Raw genomic sequence first — 24,607 nt, forward strand, 5'->3', positions numbered from 1 at the left:
TATAATATAAAAATATATAACATATAAAAATATGTCAGAGTAGTCATATTACAAAGAAGGTGCTATATGCCTTGGATAGGGACTCCTACATTCATAAACACTAAGAACAGAAGGACTATTAGATTATCTTGGCTAACCTCTGTTATATAACAGACTCCTGTTACTTTTCATACCTTTAACTATCTGTTGTGTCTAATGGACTGTGTTTAATGAAAGCAAAATGTTCAGAAAAGGAATGAGTTTTGATCTGAAGACATAACAAGATGAAAAAGTGATCACTTTTCTTGGCAGTTTATTTCCATGGTTAATCACTTTTATTGTTAAAAATGTGTGCTTTATTTCCAGTATGAAATTATCCTACTTCAATTTCTTCCCATTGGTTCTTGCTGTGCATTCCTCATTATATTCTAGAGGCATTTAGTACCCAGTAATTTTTCATCTCTGTAAGGATGTGTGCAATATAATCAAGTTAACCTCTTCATCTTTCTTTTGATAAGCTGAACAGACTGTGCTCTTTAAGATCCTCACTGTAAGTCATCCTTTCAGCTCTTGAGTTATTTTTTGCACCTCTCAGTTGCTTCCTTATCCAATTCTCAACTTCCTTTTAAAAAAAATGGAGAAACTAGAACTACTTGCAATAATCTAGTATAAAACCGCAAACATTTAACAGCGAGGCAAAATCACCTCTGTATCCTTCCTCGCTGGTCTATTGCTGCTTGGTTGCTATGACCACTAGTCTTTGCCATCAGTGCTTTCCCAGGCACAGCCCCCCAACTTTGCAGGTATACCCTGCAACCCTTGGTTTAAAGGATAGTTTGTGCTCATCTGTGTCTGGGGCTGCTCTGCATTTATGAAGGTTAGGTGCAGATTTGGGGAAAACAAGCAATTAAATAATGATAAGAATTCTAGCAAATAGGTACTGTGAACGTGTCAACTCTGACAGAAGAGTTGTAAAAGTATCAAAATAAAAGCAGCTATGTTTGATGAGCATCTTCAAAACAACTTTCTTAATGAAATAAAATTCCAGGACAGACTGAAGTCTGGGACTCTACTGAAATACAGAAATTACGTCTTCGTCATCATAAGAATATGACTTAAATTAAAAAAAAATACTTTTACAAGAAAGTACAGAGGAGACTGCTCTAGGCGTGCTGTTTTAGCAGAACTGAAGAAAAACTGTAACCAAGCTAGATTTTCCTTTCACTTAGTCCAGTTATATGCCTACGCAATTTCACTGATTTTAATAATACTACTTTTGATTTGCACCAATATATGTACTATGATAATTAGATTGTATCACTTCATGTAAAATCAAGTATTCTGAGTCACTATCATAAAGAAATACATCATTCAATTTAATGGCTTTCTGATATTTAAAATAATAATCTCCTTCTAATTTTCTTTCTGCAGGAAAAAATGATATTTTTGGAGAGATGGTACATCTTTATGCAAAACCAGGAAAATCGAATGCAGATGTGAGAGCTTTAACATACTGTGACTTGCATAAGATCCAACGAGAAGACCTACTAGAAGTTTTGGATATGTACCCTGAATTTTCTGATCTCTTCCTCACCAATCTAGAACTGACTTTTAATCTGAGAGATGAAAGTGCAAAGGTACATTTTTTTTCTGTAATACTGGCCAGAATCTATACCAAGTAACAAAACTTGAAAATAGCATTTGAAAAACCAAGGTTAGAAAAATTAAAAGCAAAAAGCCCTAGGCCAAATCCTATTTTTAAAAAATAACCTCACCGGATTGCTCCTACTGAAGTCAGTTAAACTCAGCAGAAGTCAATGAAATGATTCAGATAATGTTAATCTAAAAGGATTTGGTTCTATATTTAAATAGTATTAAAGTTTCAGCCAGGGGGATTTTGAATGTTTTGTTTAAGCCGTGGAAAATATGTTTTTTTCAGTAAGTGTGACTATAACTTAGGTCACCGCAAGGGGAACTTTTGACACTAAATATAATTGTACAATCATAAAATAAACATCAAGCAGATTATTCAGATCCATTCTGTGTCTAACAATACAGAATATGTAATTGCCTTTCAAACCTGAATTTTTAATTCTCTTATCTTGGCCTGCACCCTACCTGCCAGGGGACTAAAAGCATACAAGGGACATTTCAAAGTTTCACTCACTGTTAGCCCCGTACTTTCCTCACTCTTCCAGTCTGCAGGGATTTCTTGGTCTCTTCTTCCCACAGTGACTCCCATAAATGTCCTCTTTTGCCCAGAATGTGCCTCCAAGAAAGTAAAAAAAATTTGTAGCATCACTAGTGCCTCCTTCTCTCAGACTGCTGGAGTCAGTCTGAATTGGGAAAGCAGAGGGAGGTTGGCCAGAAGGGGAGAGTGCTGGACACAGGAGGGGGGAAGGCTATTGCCCAGCTAATGCTAATGGGGCTCTGTCTCTAGAAAGTTGCAGGGTACACAAGCACTGGCCACCAAACATGGACTACATCACTCACAGAATGGGTAGTTTATATTTCATTATTTCTGAGCTATTGCCATTTTGTGGTTTTATGCCATACTTTGAAGGAAAAATGAACAGAGATTCAGTGAGAAGGAACTAACGTAATTTGGCCTCAAAGGCCTCCTGAGAAACAAAGAGACAAAGAACTGTAAGCTTTCGACTGTAAATGACAGGAACATTTTTGTTAATCATGTGTAGATCTTTAGTTTAAAAAATTAAAATAGATGTAACTACTGACCATAAATTTCATTTCTTTTTATGTTGAGCCTTTTTTCATAAAAGGTTGTTCTGAACATAAAAGACCAGTTCTATTCTTTATTTTAAAACATATCCTTTTGTGTTTGTTGAAAAGGTCATCATTATTAATTATACATTAAATACAATATGATGAATTAATACTGTAGTGATAAATTTAAGCTAAAACTGAAAGTCCACATATTTGAAAAATCTTTGAGGATAAATTTGTATCAATGACTTTGGTGTTCTGAACAATGATTCCCTGAAATTACATTGTCATCAATGTTTCATCATTATTATTTCTTAAGATCAGAGAAAATTGAAATGAAATTCCATCTATCTTTTGTGTCGTGATGTAGAGTAAACAAAGACTGTCCTCCCTGCTCATGTCCATTAGAAATTTTTCCATTTTTATTTCTTACTGCTTTACCAACCAGCAAGAAAATATGACTAGACTTCACAGACACAGGGAGGACAGGTTGACCCATGCCTCTGTACTTGCAGAATAACAGCTTTCACTAGCAGTTCCATTTGCCTTCAACTGATACTGTAATCCTCAAAATCTTCCCCGAAAAGAAGTGATGAGCACATTCTGGTTTTTGAAGCATCACGCAGATCCAGATTTTTTAACTGAATAATAGGTACATCTGCCTGAACATCTGTTCCTGTCTTCCTTTATTTATGTAAAGTACCTTTTCCCTTCTTCAGTTATTCTACCAATGGGCCATCACTGAAGCATCTTACCCACCAGAATTACAAGGGGGGGAAGAGAGAAAGACAAAAACATTTCCCACTCCTTTTCCTCTACCCTTCTCCCACATGCAAATCTGCTTACTTGATAGGTATGGGAAACCTCACTAACACAGGGAAGGGAAGTAGGCTGAAGCCAGTGCAGTGGGCGTGTGCACAAAGAGCACAACTGGCATTTTATCTGCTTATTTGCAGAATTTCTCAGTGTTAAAATAAGTAGAAAGAAGAGTTAAATGCATCTTGTACAACAAAAAGCACATCCATCTTCTAATACAATGGATAAAAAAGACACCATTGTGTTTAGCTATGGAAATACTATCTGAATGTACTGAATCAGATAGCGAGGAAGGGAGGGTCTAGAAAGATAAAAATAATGAGGGTAAAATGCCTGGTGTTTATCAACCTTATAGTTATTATTGTAAAATGTAACCTTTATAATCATTACCATGTAATTAAACATGAAATCTAATTACAATCAGTTACCATATTACTGCCTGCAATAATACACATTCTCTGTGAGAGGTTATTTAGGTTTTTTTTCATTTAACTTCTCTAAGCTTACTTATCCCACATCTGTGCAAATTTCTGGAGGCTGATAACATATGTCTGTATGTAAACTTATCTATCTGGATACTTTTCTTTCACCATCAGGTGGTGACATTGCCAGATTTACTAAATCTGCGTGATCATTTTAATGTTAGCACTGAGCAGTAGCATTAGTTGGGGGGAGGGGAAGTGGATGCAGACTGACTTGTGTAATATTATTGCCTTACTCTAAAGCTTGACTGATTAACAGTCAATCACCTATTGAAAACCTGCTCTCTTTAGATGGGACTAATCTGTCATTATGTTTCATATTTCATTAATCAAGTCTGACCTCGTAATAAGATCACAAACTACTAATGATTTGGATGGAGATAACTGCAAACTACGAAGACGGAAATTGTCCTTTCAAAGTGAAATAGAGAAAGGTAATTAACTTCATTTCTTACATTAGACAGCACTGCTACATTATTCATTGGTATTTCACTTGGTAATATTGGGTACATTAGGGTCCCATGTTGGCTATTACTGTAGCAGCTCTTGAGAATCCTGCTGAGCAGCAAAAACATTCTGTGCATTTTCCCTTACACAGCTATATATGGCTGGAGGATATCAGCTTCACCTTCCCAAAACTTCACAACTGTCAGTGTAGAGCTGTTCAGACATTCATCTACCTTGTTGCCCTTGATATATATAAATATATACTTGTATATATGCTTATTATCTCTTAAACAATAACCATTTCCTGAAACACAGTATTTTAAAATATTTGGAGAAGCTAGTCTACTGGATTATTTATTAGCAGTGTTAACTTCAACATGCTTTGTTGAACTTTTGAACTTGATGCTAGGTAGTGTTTCTCCTGGAATTAAAATATTTTGTTTTCAGGACACAGTAGATTCACTGTAGTCGGATTTTGATTCATTTGACAATGTGTAAATGGTTGTCCTGGCAAGAGTTCAGGTAGCATTTTCTGTGCTTACATTCACCTTAGAGGCTTTTGGGAGTAATCCAAATGAAGGGAAACTTCAGTGAAATATTAAATCATGTCACCAGTATTCAGCACTTCTAAATACCAGGGACTGTAGATAGTAGCTGCGGTCAGACAGCAATAATCATGAAGACAGCTAAATTGACACTCACAAGTTTTTCATTTTTATGTGGGGAAAATAAAATTCCTTCAATAATTTTATACTTTTATGGCCAAATGATTTGTCTGACAAATTACTGTTTCTGGTATGCCTGTCTTTCATATTCCATAGTTAAACCCCAATCCTATGTGCAACACAATACCAATTTCAGAGCTGCAGAATAGCTGATAATAAATGAGAACACTTTTACAGGTACATAGCAGGTATAATGGTGCATGAAGGAAAGCTTTAATCCAGAGTGTGGCTACTCAGAACAATGACATTGCCTGTTTGATCAAGGAAGCATCTTTAGGGCAGGAAGCCAAGAGTGACAACAAATCTGTCAGGAAAATGTCCCCATGAAATATTCAATCTGCTCTTCACAAAGAATCTGTTGACAGAGGTGCCTTGCCTGAATAACCTTCACATTCCTTATGAGAAAACATATGCTGCCACCTAGACAAGATGGAAGTGATCCTCCATGCTGTGCCTGCTGCAGAATTACAAATATGCTGCTCAGGTGTCAGTGTGGTGCCAACCCCCTCTCCCCGCCCTGCCTCGGCTTTTATGGTTCTTGCCCACCAGATTACACTGAACAGCCTCTTGGTGGCATTTATTTACATTACTTTCAAAAGAATATAATTTCCCACAGTTTTGTCTTTGCAAAAAACTTGAGGACTGGGGAAGAAAAAACAAGACTGACAACCATCTCCATCCTGGTAGTCACTGTATAGTATCTGGTAACCTTTGAGTTAGACAGGAGTGAGGTACATTGCTAGTCCATCTGTGGAGAAGATGCAATCATGAGAAGTGAGGTTAGCCAAGGATTAAAGTACAATTTTAGCCCACGGGCTTACTGCCCCTCTCTGGTCCCTGTTCTCTGTATATTCCCATAGCTACAGCAGACACCTGGTAGGTTTGAATTCCTTCTGTGTTGCTTTTCTGTGGCCCATCCCACATCCTGTATGAGACTGTAGACTACCAGTGTTACTACTGGGTTGTACTGTTCCATTGATTTCAACACTTATTATACACAGGAGGGAGCTATGTCATATTTTGATACATTGCAATTAGACTATAATTGACAAATATTTGGGGATGACCCCGCAGAGTGCCTCAGAAGAATCAGAGTAGTAAAGACCTAGTTCCACTGTTCCTAGTGAACACCTAACTGGCAAAGGCATTTCTGATCAGAGTATTCTTACACTCAAATTTAGAAAATTGTCATATGATGGCTTTTAACAATCGTATTTTGATTTCAGGACTACRATTTCAAAGGACTACAGACACCCAGCATTCTTACTTTTAGGTAGTGAGTTTTATATCTCACTACATTTTTATAGATTTCTAGTTATTTTGTTTCTGGCATGCTGTAGAAGTTACATTTTTATCACTATAATCAAAATCTTACAGATGGAATTTTTTTTTCCTTATAAAATGGTCTTCCTGCTAGCGTTCTTTACTTTCAGCCATTGACCTACTAACACATTACACAGTTTGGGATTGTATTGTTTCCATCTTTAGTGTGATCATGAGTGATTTTCTCCCTTTTGGAGTGCTAAAAATGGGACTGTGTTATCTCAGCCTTTAGTTCATGCTAGCCTGATTTGGACCTTGTTGCCATGGTAACTCTTCCTGCAGGAGTTTTATCAGGGGTTAAACAAAATCAACACAGCTTTCTGTTATGCATCTGCAGTTAGTACCACTTCTTTTCCAGCTCCAAGTAAGACTTTCTCACTCCACCTGTATGTATTTCCACATTTCTTACCTGTGTCAACACAAATTTCTCTTAGCTAGTATATTGGGCTCTGCCATAACATGGTTTTAAAGGCTCTGTGTGGTGCAAGGCTGCCTGAGGGGCCAGCTTGCTCTCTAGTTTCCAGAAAGGATTGCAATACTATCAGGGGTCTCCTGCAAAAATTAACAGGTACACTACGTAGCAGCTTATCTCTGTTCTTGCCCAAAAGAAATTCATTGCAGGCCTTTTGAAATAATGGATGATATTCGTTGCACAGGTGCAGGTGCAGCTTTAGCCAGTTGCCATAGATGCTTGACAGTCAGCCAAGAAATTCTCTCTGTAACTACTTGAAATAAGCAGTACTCTTGGCTGACGCTTCCAAACAAAGCTTTCAGCTGGGTTGGTGAGTTGGTCTCCTGCTAACAACTGAGGGACAATGAGCTGCTCCATCTACGTTCAATTGCCTCTTTTAACAGTGCAGGACACAATCCTCTCTTCCCCATTCCTCGTTTTCCTTTAGCAGTTCTATAAGAGTTAGCTCAGTTCAAGGGCAATATATAAAGGCAAGATGTTTTGTTAGCTCCACTAGTTCTGAATGCAGATCTCTTTTTCCATGAAGAACAGGCCATCATTAGAATTGGTTTCATCAGCATGAAATCCAAACATATAGGTGAAAAAAATACAGAAGTCACAGTCAGAATGTCACCCAAGCAATGTAAACTCAATGAGATGAGGGCTTTGAAAAGACTTCTCTGGAATTCAAGCATTTTGCTAGCATTTTGTTTAACTTTTTGTTAATGTTGGCTCTAGAAATGCCACTGTCTTGGGACAGTTCCACTGTCCAGTTATCCTCATGAAAGGATATTCTTTGCATTTATCTTTAATTCTTGTGACCCTTAGCTGAAAACTATCAAAACTCTGCATCTGTTCTGAGCACTCACACATAATTCCCGTGAACCCCTAGAGGCAGTCAGATATGAAATCCGTACCCAGGAGAAAGCTGATTTGGGGCTACACAGGTTATCTAGTCAAATCAGAACCCTTTGTCTTTTGACAGAGTATATAAAATACTTCCATCACATCCAGGATAATTAAAAAACTGGCAAATAAGTCCATGCAGACATACTAACTGGGAATGTAATGATGAACTCATTGAAATAAATCCTTACTCTGGATTTCAGCTGTAATCCAAAGACAAGAACATCATCCACAGACTCTAGCTAAGAGGATAATAAGAACCCCCATGGAGTTATATTGTTATATTAGTAACCATAAATTCAGGTAGCTGGTGATACTTGATCTTTAACTCCCTTGCCTGCTGGCCAGGGAACTGATAACAAGGCATTTTCATTTCCTTGGATTTGATTTTAAAAGTTCACAAAAAAAAGTTCTTCTGAAATCCCATTACCCAGTTCATTACATGTGCTTGCCCATGTTGACATAGACAAAGTGGGATATAAAATGCATTTTGCAATGTTTAGTTTTAAGCATACTGTTAAGTAAGTAAACTTATATAGGTACTAGATCTTAATTTAAAGAGTTATGTCCAGCTTCCTGACCAGACTTTCCCAAAAGTCTCTATTGATCCATTCTCAATGTAACCACAGAAGCCAGAGCTCTAAGCTTGTGACTCAATCTTGATTAGTATAGCTGTCTTAAGTGTGTCGGGTATGTAGGTATTATCCAGGCTAAGAAGCCAAACAATATTAATATAGTGTTATTACATAAGATATCCAGAAGCCACGGCTGACAATATAGAATGCAAGGAAATTTTTCAGGAGCTGATTTCTCCTGCCTAGAAGTATGAGGTCAAGTAGTTCTGAGAGACTGGGGAAATATCTGGCTTTATCTACATAGCAGCTACCACGCTTTCTCCCATCCTTGTCCCCTTACCCAAGTTTATATCTTTAAATGCTTACTTTGGGAATAGATGACTCATTCAGTCACTGTGATCTGTGTTCCCAGAAGGAAAGTAGAGTAAGAATCTGGGCAAAAAATTGAAGGTCTTCCTTAACGCTGTTAAACCATTAGTATTATGCTAATGGAGCCTACTTGGGCTTTATTAGAAAAGAGTTTTAGTGTTCAGCCACAGTGTCCGGTAGTTAACTGTCCAGGTTAAAAAAATCCAGGCAGGCAGCATATGGCCAGAATCAAGATTTCATTCCCCTGAAATCTTAGCTTCAGCATGAAACTGCTGACAAAAAGTATATGGTCATCTGAGAGCCCATCACTGCAGTTTTCCATCTGCTGCTATTATTGTTATTGTTGTTACCACAGTGCCTAGGAGGCACCTCAGGGAGCTTCTATAAGAGTCTTGTTTCCAGGAGTCACTCCCAGGGAAGCTGTTTCCAGAGGCCAGATCTGATAGAAATGGTGTATGCAGTCACACATACTAGTAGCCATCCTGTGAAAAAAAGTAATAATAATCTTACTGTGAAATCTGTGTTCCTCTTAAAGAAGGGAATTCAAAACTTGATAGAAGAACTTCTTTGGCCTTTGCTCTGCATACCTTTTTAGGTGCATGTTTATATTTTTTTGTTTCTTATTTTTTTAGTATGACATTATTTCCTGAAGTATAAATCAAGAATTGTTCTTACATTATTATCTAATTAACAACAAAGTTGATGAGAGAAGAGTCTGTCACTTGCTCCCTAACTTACTTCATTGTACTAAAAATAGCACAAAGGAATAAATGAAGGATTGCGTGTTCACTTTAACTTTGAAATTCCTGGCTTTTTAAATATGTCTGTCAAATTCAGTTATTCAAAACTATTCAAAACTTATTTTAGTCCATTTAAAAAAAGGATCATGGATCCTTATGTAAAGATTATCCAGTCGTTAGTTCAGGATGGTGGAGGGAAGCTTCAGTATCTTCTCCTGTTTCCTGTTTCCAGAATCACCCAAACCTTCATGGCCCAGAGATGAAACACACCAAAGGACACATGAACTTACCCAAACTCTCACACACAGCAGTGAGACAGAGCGGTGACTCAGGCAACTCTCCACCACAGTTCAGTTCTTCCTCTGTCACTATCCAACCTACTAGAACCTTTCAGGGAAATTGCCAGGACTTGCTATAACACTGGAATTTCACTAGCCTCTATCTTAAGGTTCCCTGGTAAAGACTTAGGAATTCCCAAAGTATGAGTGAAAATGCACTTTGGAATTAAAGGTTTCTTCTACCGTTAAAATTAGCCACAGAAAAAATAAGAGTTTTAAGCATTTTTACTAATGAGAGGAGAAAATTTTTGACTTTCCTAAAATACCACCAGAAACCCACTTTTTGTAGGAATAGGAACAATCATCTTCCTGAATTAGCTTTTAGACAGACTTCATTTTTCCTTGGTGTTAGCCAAATATCACACAAAGATGTGACAGTACGCTTTGCAGTTAAGTAGGGGGTCCTAAAGATGGATGGGAAATGTGAAGGGGCCCTTAACAAGTAAAAGTGAGGAAAAAGGAGGAAAAAATGTGCTAAGAATATAGGGAAATCCTCACTCCAGGTGTCAGGAGCCATTTTAAGTCCTTGGAATTGTTTTAAATGTTGAGGTCTAAGAGCCTGTTTAAAATATTTCTATGACATCTATTGCACCTAGATGCTGAACAAGACATTTAGAGACATGAATCCATGTTCCTGGTGGATTTTTAGATAAATTCTTTCCACCAGCTCAAGAAATGTCTCCAGAAATGTGTGTGTGTTTTTAAGAGCTTTTATCTCTGTCATGGCAGATATAAGCTGCAAAACAAAAGAGGTTATTCCTCAAGTGTTCTAAAAATGACAAAGCTTTGATTTAACTGTGTCTGAAGATTGTTTTTAAGTCAAAAAATCTGTGATGGAAAGAATCTATTTTCATTTATCCTTCATTTTACTTGAGCTTTGTTGGGTATTATGCTGCAGAAGAGCGTAACTGCATGGGAAGTTCACAGAAGGAAAAATGACAGTAATGTATCCAGTCCTCATCTTACCATAAAAGTCTGGCACCATTGCTGAATTAAATTATTGAGTATGTGATGACTTCAGGGTTCCTCATATTTCTCATTTTTATTTCTAATATTTAGAATCTTGTACTCCTCAAACATGAAGCAATTTCTTTAGCACTGACTAGGCACTGTGTGCTTCACTACTTCCTCTGATTATGACTAAAAGCTGCAAATTTAACTTTCCACATTTAAAAGTAAATTTTAGTATTCTCAGCATTGTATTAGAATACTATATAATTATTTAGATCAACAAAAGCAAATAAAGTGTATGTGAAAGGCAGCATTTATTCCTAGTTATCGCATTATGCTGAGCATTTTTAGTTTAGCATATGTGATATAGAAAAAGTTTTCCTGTTCAGAGACATTTGCTATACAAAGTACACCACAGATATTAACAGTGCAATTTCAGACACTTAACTTCTGAATTTGCAGTTTATTTTCAAAACTTTAGAGCCAGTTACTTTTCCTGACAATAACCAATTTCTGGTTTTGCAACTGTGACCCTCTGGGGAATATTTAGATTATGAACTTCTCTGGCTATTCAATAGACATTTTGTACAGCTCTCAGACTACTTTTGTTTTCTCATGCACACAGAATTTGTGATTTTACCATACAGCTTTCATGCATTAAAACATATCCAAAGAGCAGGTAATTTTCTAGTGGTAACAATACTTACACATTCTGTTAAATTGAACAGTGCTATAATCTTCAACCATGTTTCACTGACGAGTCAGAAAAGCCATCATATTTAGCAATGTACTCCATGACAATCAGGTTCAACTAAGTATGAAACAAAGAAAAAGTAGTAGGAACATCTAAATTAGCTGCTTAGGACTCCTAAAATCCCTGATAAGCATTCTATAGAGTAGTTTAACCTGCATACAACCTGAATGGCCTTCTGTGTAATCACATTGCATTATATACTAGGCTCCACAGAACCAATATTTTTTGTTGTCACATAAATATCATGCATCAACTATATTGTTCTTTTCCCACTAAGTGAAAAGCAGTGATTGCAGGAGTTAGGATTCTCATTTTCCATGACTGATTTTAGGCTGCTCCTTATCTATATCAAGCAGTCATCTACACTTCCTGACAATATGGTGGGGAACATACGCATGGTTTGAACAGCACCGCTCAAATTATTTTTCGACATTTTTGAGATTTTGCACTTTCTCAACCCTGTTCATGGCATCATATGTAATGTCCTACCTGAAATGCTTGGTCACTGACTTTTCACTCTGAGTATTCGACGCTGTTGATGCATGAGTGGGCACATAAGTCATTTTTCTGCTATCTGACAAAGCAACTGACATTTTTAAATTAAAGAACAGCTAACAAATACTCTTGCTCACTAGCAAATACTTTGTTCATGTGTAGGAAAGAGAGCTCAACCATCTCAGGAACATCTGTGAATATCAGGCAAGAAAGACTAACAACAGTTGAATCAAAATACTTGTTGAGAATCTAAAGATCTGCACACTGTTTTTCGATGATCGACTATCTCTCCATCGAAGTCACAATATGCAGTTCTCCTTACCAAGTGACTTACTTGGTACAGAGAAAAATGATATGGTAGGATTTTTCAAAGAGATGGGAAGATGTCATGTCTGCTGAACAGATTTATAGTTATGCAGATCATGCTAATGATAAGGATTATCTGTCTCATGGTTTGGGATATAAATTGCTTTCTGCGGGGGTGAGGAAGTCATTCACCTCATTTCCTATACAAAATTGAATTTGTCTAGGCATATTATGGGGCTTTTTATTGGATGGCTGAAAAAGGGAGTAAAAATTTGCCTTCCTCTGAAGCACTAAGCTAGATAGCTAGTCTGATTAAGTATGACAAATTCTAGTTAATGAAATTACAGTAATATTAAAATATACTGCTCCACATGTAATATATTACTGACACTTTCACCGATATTGTTTGCAGCAGAGTAGTGCATTAAGAATAAGTCTAGCTCATGCAGACTGCCATTCTCTGAATAATGCAAAACTTCGATACTGCAGGCTGACCGTGGCACACGAAAGAAACTTCTCTGATCGCTGGTAATCATCACACCAAGCAAGTTTTTATCCCAATATTTCTGTGAGTTTGTCATAGCTATATATCATTGCCCACATGACAACCCAGGTTTCTTCCCTTCCATTGCCAGTACAAGCGCAAGAAGCAGGACACAAACCTTCTTGTAATTACTATGAAGATTTGGGAATTTTCAGGAGAGCAAATGTCAGCTGACATAGCCTGTAAATTTGGCAGGCACCCAAAACACATAGCAGGCTAAAAAGAGTCCTATAAAGAGTGTAAATGATGTTTGTAAATGTGTTTGGTAAAGCAGGAAGTTACGGAATAATCAGCTTCAGGAAAACATTGTTTCTAGCAGAATCAGAATCAGACAGTTAAACTTGCCTTATTATAAAAGGAAGGAGGAAGCACCAGGATGGAAGAGGAGTGGGGGAAGGCAGGGGTGTTAATGATTGTATTTATTTTGGAAACAGAAGAGAAAGGAGAAAAGAATACTTTTGAAAGTTCAAGTCTGTGTAATAGAAAATGAACTTATCCATACACACACACACAGATACAAAACTCTTCTCATCTGGAAAATTCATTCCAAACCAATGACAAATTTTCATTAGAAAAGGAGAAAACAATGGAAAATTCATACTCTGAATAAAGCATTACTGAGAAATTACTTATTTCTTCTGAGCTGCAAAGGTGCTGCTAAGCTGTTGAGCTGAGGTACTGAGCTTGCACCACCATCAGGTGGCTAAATAGCCAAATGCAGAATGCAGCTTCCATTTTAATTCCTACTCTAATCACAGAGTATCACAGCATTGTCCTCCAGACATAAGGATCTCTAGCACTGAATAAAAGTCTTTTAAAAGGATAAACTTTTGACTTTCTGAAGGTAGCCAGTTGGCCAGCAGATAAAGCAATGGTACCAAAGCCAAAGATGCATATTTTGAAATAAATCAGCTGGTGAACAAAAGGGTTTTTTTTTTCCTTGATTTCCATAGGCAGGACCTCACAGTCTTCAGACCTCTGTGTTCTTTCTAATGCCAGATTGTTTACTATACCTGGACAGCATTTGGAAAAGAATACACTCTGTTGTTCTGGTATACATGCAGACTAAATGCAGGGACATCAATTGAATTACCCTGGTTTTACAGCACTGTAATTGTTAGCAGAATCTAGTTTCTTGTTTCTAGATATTTCAGTATTCTATAAATATGACAGATAGGTCAGTCTGCTGTACTTCAGCTGCTATACAATTTTTTTCATTACTGTTAAAGTCTCAATGACCTCCCCTTAAAATTAGTCCACTGATTGATTTGTATTCCACAGAGTGCTCATTACTGCTACAGTTAGTGCACAAAATCCCATGAACATAAAAAATTACCCTAAAAATGGTAATTTCAAGCTTTCATTATAAGGTCTTTTTCACAGGTTGAAGTCAGTATAGCAGTAAGTAATTAAGACAATTTACTTTAGCGTGACTGTGTGTATTTCACCATATATTCCCACAAGAAAAGCCATAGGAGATATCTACATTAGAATTTCCTTATGACACCTTTTTTTTTTTTTTTGGTACAATTTTAGAGATGGGATTGCAGAGAATATGGGACTCAACTGCCCAGTCTGAGCATCCCCCAAGAGCCTTACACTGCCAGTTCATTTGCATTTGTGTTGATGCCTTAGCAGTATCACAGTATCACCAGTAACACTTACAGCTAATGATCCTGCTTAATAGAAGCCAAAGAAAGTCAATTCAGTTTAGGGCTGTGTTAATTGCCCTTAGAGACTCCAGAGGGTACAGTTACAGGAGACCAACCTCGATGCTGGCTTCATTCAGGTCACTGTTAACTGCCCTCACTGCTCACAGATGTCTGGACTTGTGCAGCATGCTCTGTACAGATACTGCATTCTCTCTGTATGCAGATAAAGAAGATTAGATGAGGCCACAGTTTCATTTCTATATAAATAGTGACCAGAAAACAGAGAAGAAACCATGCGAATGTACTGAATTTTGTACTAACCACTGCTGTAGTCTGTAAAGACTACAGACATTCCAGCACTACGTTGATTAGTAATTAGCACAAAGCAGATGGGAAATCATGCTGTCTCCCCAGGAAGTTAATGCAAACTAGTTACAGTATTTATATGTTGTTGAGACTACCCTGCTAAAATGTGTTTTAAATAAATACCAGAACTGGAATTATCTTGACATTTCAGTTAAAAATAGGTAAAACCAAATACTGGATTTGAAATTAGCTTCAAATTTATGCTGAAGAGAGATCAGGAGTTCTCTGTATTCACAAATAATCATTCTTGGGTTTAAATCTTATTTCATTTGTTTATAATGCATGTTTTTAAAGGCACCGGCTTTAAATCTATAGTTTTATTTGCCACTTCCCAAGAGGACTGAACTTGCTGTTCCTTATCTCAAAACTTGAATATAATTAATGAAAGACTAATTCTGAACTTGATTGGTACTCTCTTACCATATATACTACACTGTGTTATGTACTTTTCTTACCCAAAAGAATGGATGATGATCAGAAAATTGCAATTAATTTTAAAGCCTAATGAATTTGGAATTCTTTGGAAAGTTATTTCTGAGAGGCTCCCAGAAAGACAGATTGGCAATTTCCTTCTTTTTGTATCAAAAGGGCTTCTCTCTCCCATATCAGTCCTATATGTAGATATGACAGTAATGAGCATGGAGAAATATGCCCTTTATTTAGATGCGCAAAGAATAATCAGTAAAGATGCTGTTATGCGGGCATAATTTAAACAGGTAGTTCTGATACTGAGTCTGACATCCATAACTGTTAGCCTGTCAAGATTATGAGAAGTGCCCAAGAAYGTGGAAAATCAGAAGAGGAAAGGAAATAATAATTTTATTTCTTTAATATGTAACCAGACTTTGATCCATTACTTTCAGAATATAAAGTTTTCTCAAATCTAATCCTCACCTGGAAAAAAAAGGGGGGGGTAAACATGAGGGCTGTGTTGGATTAAACTTTTGTTGTTTTGAAATAAGAAACCTTTTGCATAGTGAGTCATGGTTTATGGACTACAAATCCTTACTATATACTTGCAAACTTCAAGAGAGAAATACATCTTCTCTGATACAGGAATCAGGAAAGGCTTTAAAGTAATGTTATTCTAATAGACAGTGAACTTTCTAACTGATATAAGAATAGTGTCCATGCTCAGCCAGAATAAACTGGAACACAGTCTCATGAACTGCATGTTATTGGATACAACTATTTCTATTTAACAGGTTATTTCAATGAGAATAATCGAAGTGATCCTGAACACTCAGGGGACAACACCAGATATCATCAATCTACCAAGAAACACTTTGAAGAGAAAAGAAGTGGATCATCATCTTTTGTGTCGTCCATTGAAGATGAGCAAAAACCCCTGTTCTCTGGGATAGCTGATTATCCATCTGTAACAGGGAAAACCACAGAGGTTGACATTGAAGAAATGGTTCATGCAACAGAAGATATTCTTATTGACAAAAGAAGCAATTCTTGCAAAGGTAATTAAGTTGAAGTACTATTTTGCAAAGTTTGAGTGGTTGTCTTTTTTAGTTTGATTGCCAAAAGACATTTTCTGAATGGTTCTATTGATTCTTTATAAAGTAGTTACTTTTGTAAGTGTTTAATGAGAGAGTAAATAGAAAAACTATTTTGGCTCAAAAATTTTTATTTCTCAAGAGGATTAATATAGTTTACTACACTGGCTGTGAGACTGGAGTACAGAATCTCCAAAAAGCTGTTCTAAGCTTCATTAATGAATCATCTTGTAACTGAATTGCCTTAGTAAAGTCATTTAAACAAAATCTTTAAAATTGTCCACCAGTAATGGACATCACTTTTGCATGCCAATGTATGAAAACTGCATTCAAAGCAGTAAAGGGTCCCTCAAGGAGAGCTTGATAAGCCAGGTTTTGGTGGCAGTACAAAATCCTACTTAGACAACGAGAGTTGGATAAATCTAGTGATGGTCACACAAAAGAAAGCCTGAAATGTTTTCATGTAATTAGCTTTTTCCCTATCTTCACAATGCACAAACAAAATTCAGTTAAAGAAATTCATAATAGCTTGAAAGAACGCTATCCCATTTTGCTGCACGAGTTAGTTAACAGGAATGCCATTACATCACACAGAACAAATCTTGACCTCAGTAAGTAAAATGCAAGAGCAAAGATTTGGCCTTTTTTATATGACAAATTATCAACAATGATTAAGCAATCTGAGTTAATATTACATAGAGTTAAATCACATAATTAAAATGACTTCTAATACACTAAAATCTTCTCATTGATGTGAAGGGAAACTAATGAAAAGAATTAATATACAATTCAAATGTTACTGAAAGTTTGCTTGTAATTGTTTCAGTCTGAAAGGAAGAACTATATATTCAGTGTTTAATGCTGTTTTCCTCAGTAGTTTGCTTCCTGTTGGGGCAATTAACCATTTAACCATCATTCAATAAACTTTAGGCTCTTCAGCTATAATTTTAAACTATCCTAACGATTAATCAGACCAAACAATATATTTTTACATTTCAAAGATATGAATATGTGAAGCCTGGTCTCCTTTGGCTAGGGTCATGTAAATCTGAGCCATACAAACTTGTTGCATACGTACTGCAATTTGAAAGCTTACCTTTCCCCTGCTGATAGCCAGAAATGTGTCCTTGCAGCTATAGCAACATTTTCCAAGGCAACCTATTACAGATTTTATTTGAGCTAAATTTAGCATGCCTAAAGGTTGTATATTTTGATTAAGACCACATTCTTTTTTCTGCTTTGTAACTCTGCACTTCTGATAATGTGTTTGAAAGCTCATTACCTTTCTTGAAACTTTCATTAAAACTTTGATTTCAGTAAAATAAGATCATATTTGATTGATAAATATGTTTTAAACTAAATTCTCATTCCTGCTATTAATTAGAGATTGGTTTTAACTTACTATAAAAGTAGTTATGAACATAATGAAATTCTGAAATAAACTTTGCATGTACATATGTAGGTATGTTTATAATCTTCATATATTCTGGTAGCTTATAATTCTTGCATATAAATGAAATGATATAAACCTACCACAATTGATTACCACTGTGACCAATATATATTTAATCATCTTTAGTTTGTTTTAAGTTTTGGTCATTATTGTCCATGAATGGAAGGACTATTAATAAGGTATTTAGTAATGTGAGCAGAAACTCTATAAACTTCTCTCTCATAATCCTGAAATGCAGCTCTTAACATTGTTTAAATCATTTGTTTAAATCATTTGTGTCTTATGAGAAGACTTGATAATTTTTCTGTAGCTGCTAATCCATATGCTGAAGAAAAATGCTATTTTCTATTCTTACTTGGTCAGTATTTGGGCCATAAGATTGATTCTTGAACCAAGTTATACATTTATTGATTTAGTTCTCAGCCTGGGATTCTTCAATCCCTGGAAGACCATAACTGGTTACAAAATTGTAACTGCTTTGGGGCCTTTCTAGGATATTCATATTTGTGGAAGTACCTGAAAAGACGCTCAGAACAGTGCAGTCTGATAACCCACAAGAGATAAGTCAGGAGTCTTGCTTATAGTATATGAATGTATTTTACAATTTGAGTGCCAATTTATTTGCTTTGTCACAAATTAAATATTTAATGTAATAGTCTACAAATACATATTGTGGGACAAAATACATCTGTGATTCTCCTGGGCTATGCCAGGGCATAGAAAAATATGTAATTCTACCAAATGGTTTATTATATAGAAAACCTAACAACTTGGTTTTACAGGACATTAAAAAGCAGTGAATTAAACAGCCTATATTATTAGTTTCTATTCCTGAAATTCACTGTCTAAAAGTAAATCCACTGGATTTACAATATGCATTGTACCCACAGGCACAATTTAAAATTTCACCCCTGAAATTGTTGAAGTTTGCTCCCTACACTTTGGTGAAAGCTTTGCAACTTCCTTGGACACTGAAAATTGAGCCATGTGTGCCAGCTAAATCCAGATGACATGCTTCTCTGACACTGTTTTGCTCTTTCCTTCTTTGGCTTAAGTGGACTGAGAAGCTGAATAGGTTTCTGGGTGGCCAAGATGAAATCTCCCTCCCCTTCCTTCTGTTCGGTGCATAAAATCAGGTCATGTCATATGAAATCCAAACACTCTCTACAGCTCCAGGAAACCTTCTACCACCTGCTAACCAAAGATCAGATAACACAGTAAGCACCTTCCTCTGATTAAAAAAAAGGAGGCTTCCTTCTCTGCTTAGAGTCATGTAGTGAGAGCTCCCCTTCCTGGATAAATTTACTTGAAATGCTAAATCTGAGCAGGAAATGTCATTGCCACCACCACCCCCCTTTTTTTTTCTTTACTTAGAGCAACACTGCTCAAAGATGTTGTGTTCGAAAAGGATTGGCTAATAGCATTTGGATAAACCTCTCATATGTCAGCCATACTCTCATTTTTTTCTTCTTTCTTTGAAACATGGCTCTGGCTGCTATGGTTGCTTAAAAAAAATTCAGAAGTGTGAAATGAATGTAACCTATGCCGAGTTACCAGCATGCAGTGCCAAGAATTACAGGGAAGTGTTAGGAGAAGCTCTGACCAAACCATTCAGGGACAACCGAGGGACGTGGGATTCAAACCCAACCGCTCCGACAACAGCAGCTGCCACCTTACAAGTAGCCAAGGATTTTGTCCAGTGGTATGTTGAAGCAGCAGTCTGAGCACAATAAGAACATTTAATGCATTCTATAACTTAATGTAGCTAAATAATTACAAATATTTTATATGACCCTAACGTGAATTGTCCTGAGCAGGTGTTAAAGTTTTAACACATTTTTTCACAGCAGAGAAAGTGAATTTGAGGGGTACTAACAATTATTGACTGTTTATGTAACAACAAAATTCCTCAGAGTAACAAATGCTGAGGGTGGGAGCTATGTATATGTAGAAAAATCACTGTTCATCCTAAATATGTCACTGGTAGGCTCTGCAAAGCTCACAGCAAGATAATCATTCTATATCAAATAAGAGTATGTGCAACTAATATATCTCATGATAAATGATTTGTAACATTTCAGCAGAATTTAATGAACAGAAAAAAACAGCCTGAAGCCAGGAATGTAAACTAATTAGGAAATGCACAGAGGTGTAAGTTAAGCAAATCAAAAGAGGAAGGAGAAATAGTTTAAGCCAGAAAAGTGAGCAAAAGGAAGGAGTGCCCTACAGTTATGTTTGATAGTAAGTTGCAGTGTTTGATAACAGAGATCCAAGAATCGGGAGAGACAAGCAGGATGGACCTTGGGCAGGGCTGGTACAGGGTGGGAACAGCAGTAGTCACTTTTTACAAAGGGCAGAAGATAAATAAAGGACTCATATATAAAGAGAATAATTTTCTATACTTTACATATTTCATATAAAATATAACAGATTAGAATGGCGACTAAATTCACCAAGCTAGCTGAAACTCTGAAGTATGATCCTAATTATGCATTTTGTTTTTTTTTAAATCTTGTAGAAAATCTGTTTCCAATATCTTAATCCAAAATTTTGCTTGTCAAATAGAAAAAAAATTAGATTTATTCTTTATTATGAAGCTTCAATTAGTATTAAAGTGATTCTCTGACTGACCCAGCAATTGCAGAGTATTTCATTCTCTTAGGAGTCACAAAGTATTAAACAAAATGAACTGACACCTTTCACCCTGCAGGAATTGTGAGAGTCTCTAAAACATGCTTTACACAGCAACATAAGGGCTGGGTTGCAGAGTAGTGATGCTAACAGCTACATCAATGAAAATCAATTTCCTTTTGAAAATAATAACCAGGATCCCTTTGCAAGCTTGTGTTAAATGGCCTCTGTCTCAAAGAAAACATACTACTCTTCACTAGGCTTGTTAAGACAAGTAGCATTAGAATTATTGGTAAGAAAGGCAGCTAGTGGACGTCTGGGAACTTTCTCTACAGCGCACACTGCAATGCATTCCAAATGCTGTAAATGCAGTGYAGCAAGTCCTCCTTTTAAACCAAAATACCTAAAATGTAAATACTCTTTAAATAGTACATTCAAGGGCAAGAGAAAAGATTTTAGCCAGGTCTCTGAAACAAACTATCAAAGACATTCAAGTACATCATGTAATACAACACTTAGCTTAGAACAAGTATTTCCAGTTTCAATGGAGAATAATAACTTGCTAAAAAAGTCTGAGAAAATTGGGGCTTCCTCAGTACAAAAACATAGAAAACTAAAGAAATAGGAGCCATTAAGTGGCAGAACTGTGGTGATGTTGACTAGATAAAGCTGCTTTCTTTATCTATGGCTTCAAAATATTAGCATGTTGCTATCATTAACTTAGAATTTTATAGGTTTGCGATGTAACCACTATTATCTTTCCTTAAATAGTGGTAAAGAAGAAAGACCCTTGTTCAGGCAGTGTACCTGTATACCAAATTAATATTCAAAGTTTTGAGAAACACTGATAAGTGGGATGTTTGACTCAACATGAAATTCTCTATTAATACCCCAGTATCAAGTGGTTATGCTCATCATGATCACCAACCCTTCTCTATCAGCACGTATATAAATCCATACTTCGCTTTATCTTGTTTTTCATCAGATATCACTGACAAAAGAAACTGGGGGCAGGAGAACATCAGGGAGTACCAGGACTCCCTGAGTCGGTCAGCATTACCCCACGTTACATGGGGCATCTGCGAAACTGAAAGTGACTTTATATATGGGGAAGTGGAGAATCGATTAGATTTACTTCAGGAACAACTCAACAGGTAAAAACAAAGATATGGTAAAAACAAAAGTTACGCATGAAAGGGTCCATAACACAATTGCTGTTAGTGAGGCTATAGGAGGAATGATTTGGGCAGGAAGTTTCCAAAAGCATTCATATCTTCAGAAGCTCAAAAGTACAGAAATATGCCAAATGGGACTATCACTTTGGTGTCTATATGAAATTTTAGTAGCCTAAACATCACCTAAATTCAGCCCTCCAAATTCTTGGTAAATCCTATCCTGAGACTGCTGGGTACAAAATTTTTGATCCACTGACAGAATATTCACGTCACTTAGTCTAGAAGAAGCTATCTCCACAGTTGACTCTATAGGTAGCTTAGGAGACTATCTTCTTACCCTGGACACCTTAGTGAAGCACCTAAACTCATGAAATTTAAATCTCACCTCAACCAGAATGTCGTTGCCTTAACAGTGATTCCTAGAGATTTATATGTCCACAAAATGGGAATTTTGAATATCTTAGAAGTACTGATTTTTCCTGGAGACACAAAGTAAGCATTTTGAAAATAGAGCATTTATATTGCAGACATCTTCCCTTTCTGATTAATTAACTTCTTTTGCAATTGTCTCTATAATAAGCAGACGTGGGATTACACAAAGGCAAAATACTTATACCTGCTACAATAGAAAACAGTCACTTTCTTTTTCAGAAAGCATAAGTTACCTTTGCTTAATAAAACGTATTTTCCTTCTCCTCTCTTTTGGTATCTAATATACTACTCTTTGCTGGCAGCTAAGCAGCATAGCTTATGACATCTTAAAATTACGGTTACAGAAATTTGATCTATCATACACTGTAATTTACCATATAATTTCACCTAATTTTGTATTGCCCTATGCTCAGGTCTGTGGCTTTTTTATTATTTTTGCTCTGAAATTCCATTACTTTCAAATTTTTTCCATGACAAATACTATGACACACATTCAGTCCTAATTATATTTTAGTAGCTTTTCATTGGCATACTGCGCTGTATATTTTAGCAATCAGTTTAAAGCCAGGTTAACTGTATATTGCTTCTTTAATCTACTCTAAGTCAATCAAACCACAGCATTTTTCATTTCTGAATACAATATAGTACATTAAAAGGACATATTTTTAACATGTAAGCCTAAATTGCTATAATTTCTAATTGCAGTAGAGTCAAGTATCTAAGTAACTGTATATGTCACATAGCTAAACATCTGCATGATCCTCAGCAACAGGGGATGTAGTCTTTTGCTTTCATTTCTTCTCCTGAAATCTTAAGCTCTTGAAACCAAGGTTATATCTCAAATTTATCTAAAGGTTTACAAAAATCTTACACAAGTTCTCAATATTTTTTTTCAGGGAGAGAATATCATGCTGGTAAACTAAGATATGGATTTTATTAAATCATTTTATCCTGTAACTCTTCTCACATATTTAAAGCTTTTCATGCTTTCAGGATTTAGGGCCTGGATGAATCTTATTCTATCAATATGACAGGCAATATTCTTTTGTACTTATGTCAGATCTACCCTGCTGGACTAAAAAGCAGTGTCACTTATTCTTGACCTTTTCTATCCCAAGTTAGAGGTTTGATGTGCCACTCGTATTATTAAATGGATACAGAAAGCTAGAAAACTTCTGCACTAGGAATATGTCCCTAGAGGTCTCTCTCTTTCTCCTCTCCAGGCCATTTGAATTTCATGGAGACTCTGAGCCAAGCCTCTGGGTTCTCCTGTTTGTTTGTCCTTAGGTGGCATGACCTGGACTTGTTTTGAATTCGGGAGAAAGGAAGGAGAACTTATATATATGCAGTGATGGTGAATAAAGACTACTAGAAGTACTCTTTGATTAAGAATACTGGGAAACCCCCCATTAAGTACTAACAAAGTAAGAGGGGAGCCTTTTTAGAGCTAATTCAGAGTAAAAGAAAACTGTTGATGAAAGTCCTCCAAAGCTAAATCCCTATTCACAAAGATGTTAAGGCCAAAGTTTAGCAGAGGGAAGCTCTCTGGTGGCGGCTGCTGCTGCTGCTGCTGCTGCAGTATTTTCCCCTGTGGCATCAGTATCATGCTTATGTGAGATCAGCATACTTGCAAGTAGCAAAAAACCCAAGGGAGCTGAGCAAGAGGTTGAGAAGGACATAACCGACTGTAACCTCACTGTTTGGGCCTTGTATTATAAGAGTTTTTATAAAAGCTGATGCCACAGAACCAGCCTCTCTGTGTAAAGGAAGAAACAACATCCTAAATATCCTTTGGGTGCACATTTCAGATTAATTTCATAGACATTTTAACAATAAGTGACACAAATGATGGATGACTCCAGCATGATAAAAAATAATATCAGTGAAGCACCTGGCAAAAGCAAAAATCTGCCAGCACAGGATCAATTCTGCTGCTGCAGTGAGCCCAAGTTGTAACATGCACAATGTCAAAGGCTGCTGACATAAAGGTTTGTTTACAAACTATACTACTCTGTCAGGAGATGAGTTGCAATACATAAGGCTGTATATCCATATTACAATCTGGCATAGTATGTTTTGTAGCCTTCCAGCAGCTGGGAGGCACAATAGGCATTACCCATTGCTGACTGTGTCAATGATCTTGGAAAGACCATTTGAAAATCATTTCAGTGCTATGGCAATATAAGTATGAAAACCATAAGCAGCACAAGTGTTCTGGCTAACACGGAGGTTTATTTTAACAGTTTCAGAAGTCATAAACAAACTCATCAAAAAGAAAAAAAAAAGAAAAAGCGATTGAATTTGAACATCAGAAATGTTGAGATTAATTCTCAGGTCTGGATAAGCTTGAATAAATGTTCACTATAAAGAGCCTTAGGCTGAATTATTTTTTTAAATAATGATCTTGAAAGTATCTTACTTTTTTGAACCGTGGAAAAACACAAATGTGTTTTTCTAGTCATTTCATT

General features: G+C 36.4%; 1 protein-coding gene across 1 annotated transcript in view; it reads left to right on the forward strand.

The window, feature by feature from the left end:
- KCNH7 (potassium voltage-gated channel subfamily H member 7) overlaps positions 1-24,607 on the forward strand; it is a 102,869-nt gene that overhangs the window by 75,175 nt on the left and 3,087 nt on the right. The window contains exons 12-15 of the mRNA XM_026078072.1: positions 1,411-1,616; positions 4,336-4,435; positions 16,149-16,412; positions 21,518-21,686. Of these exons, the coding sequence (XP_025933857.1) occupies positions 1,411-1,616; positions 4,336-4,435; positions 16,149-16,412; positions 21,518-21,686 (739 nt within the window). The remainder of the gene's footprint in view (positions 1-1,410; positions 1,617-4,335; positions 4,436-16,148; positions 16,413-21,517; positions 21,687-24,607) is intronic.

Source organism: Apteryx rowi, unplaced genomic scaffold, assembly GCF_003343035.1.
Source record: "Apteryx rowi isolate R43461 unplaced genomic scaffold, aptRow1 scaffold_47, whole genome shotgun sequence".
NCBI classification, from domain to species: Eukaryota; Metazoa; Chordata; class Aves; order Apterygiformes; family Apterygidae; genus Apteryx; species Apteryx rowi.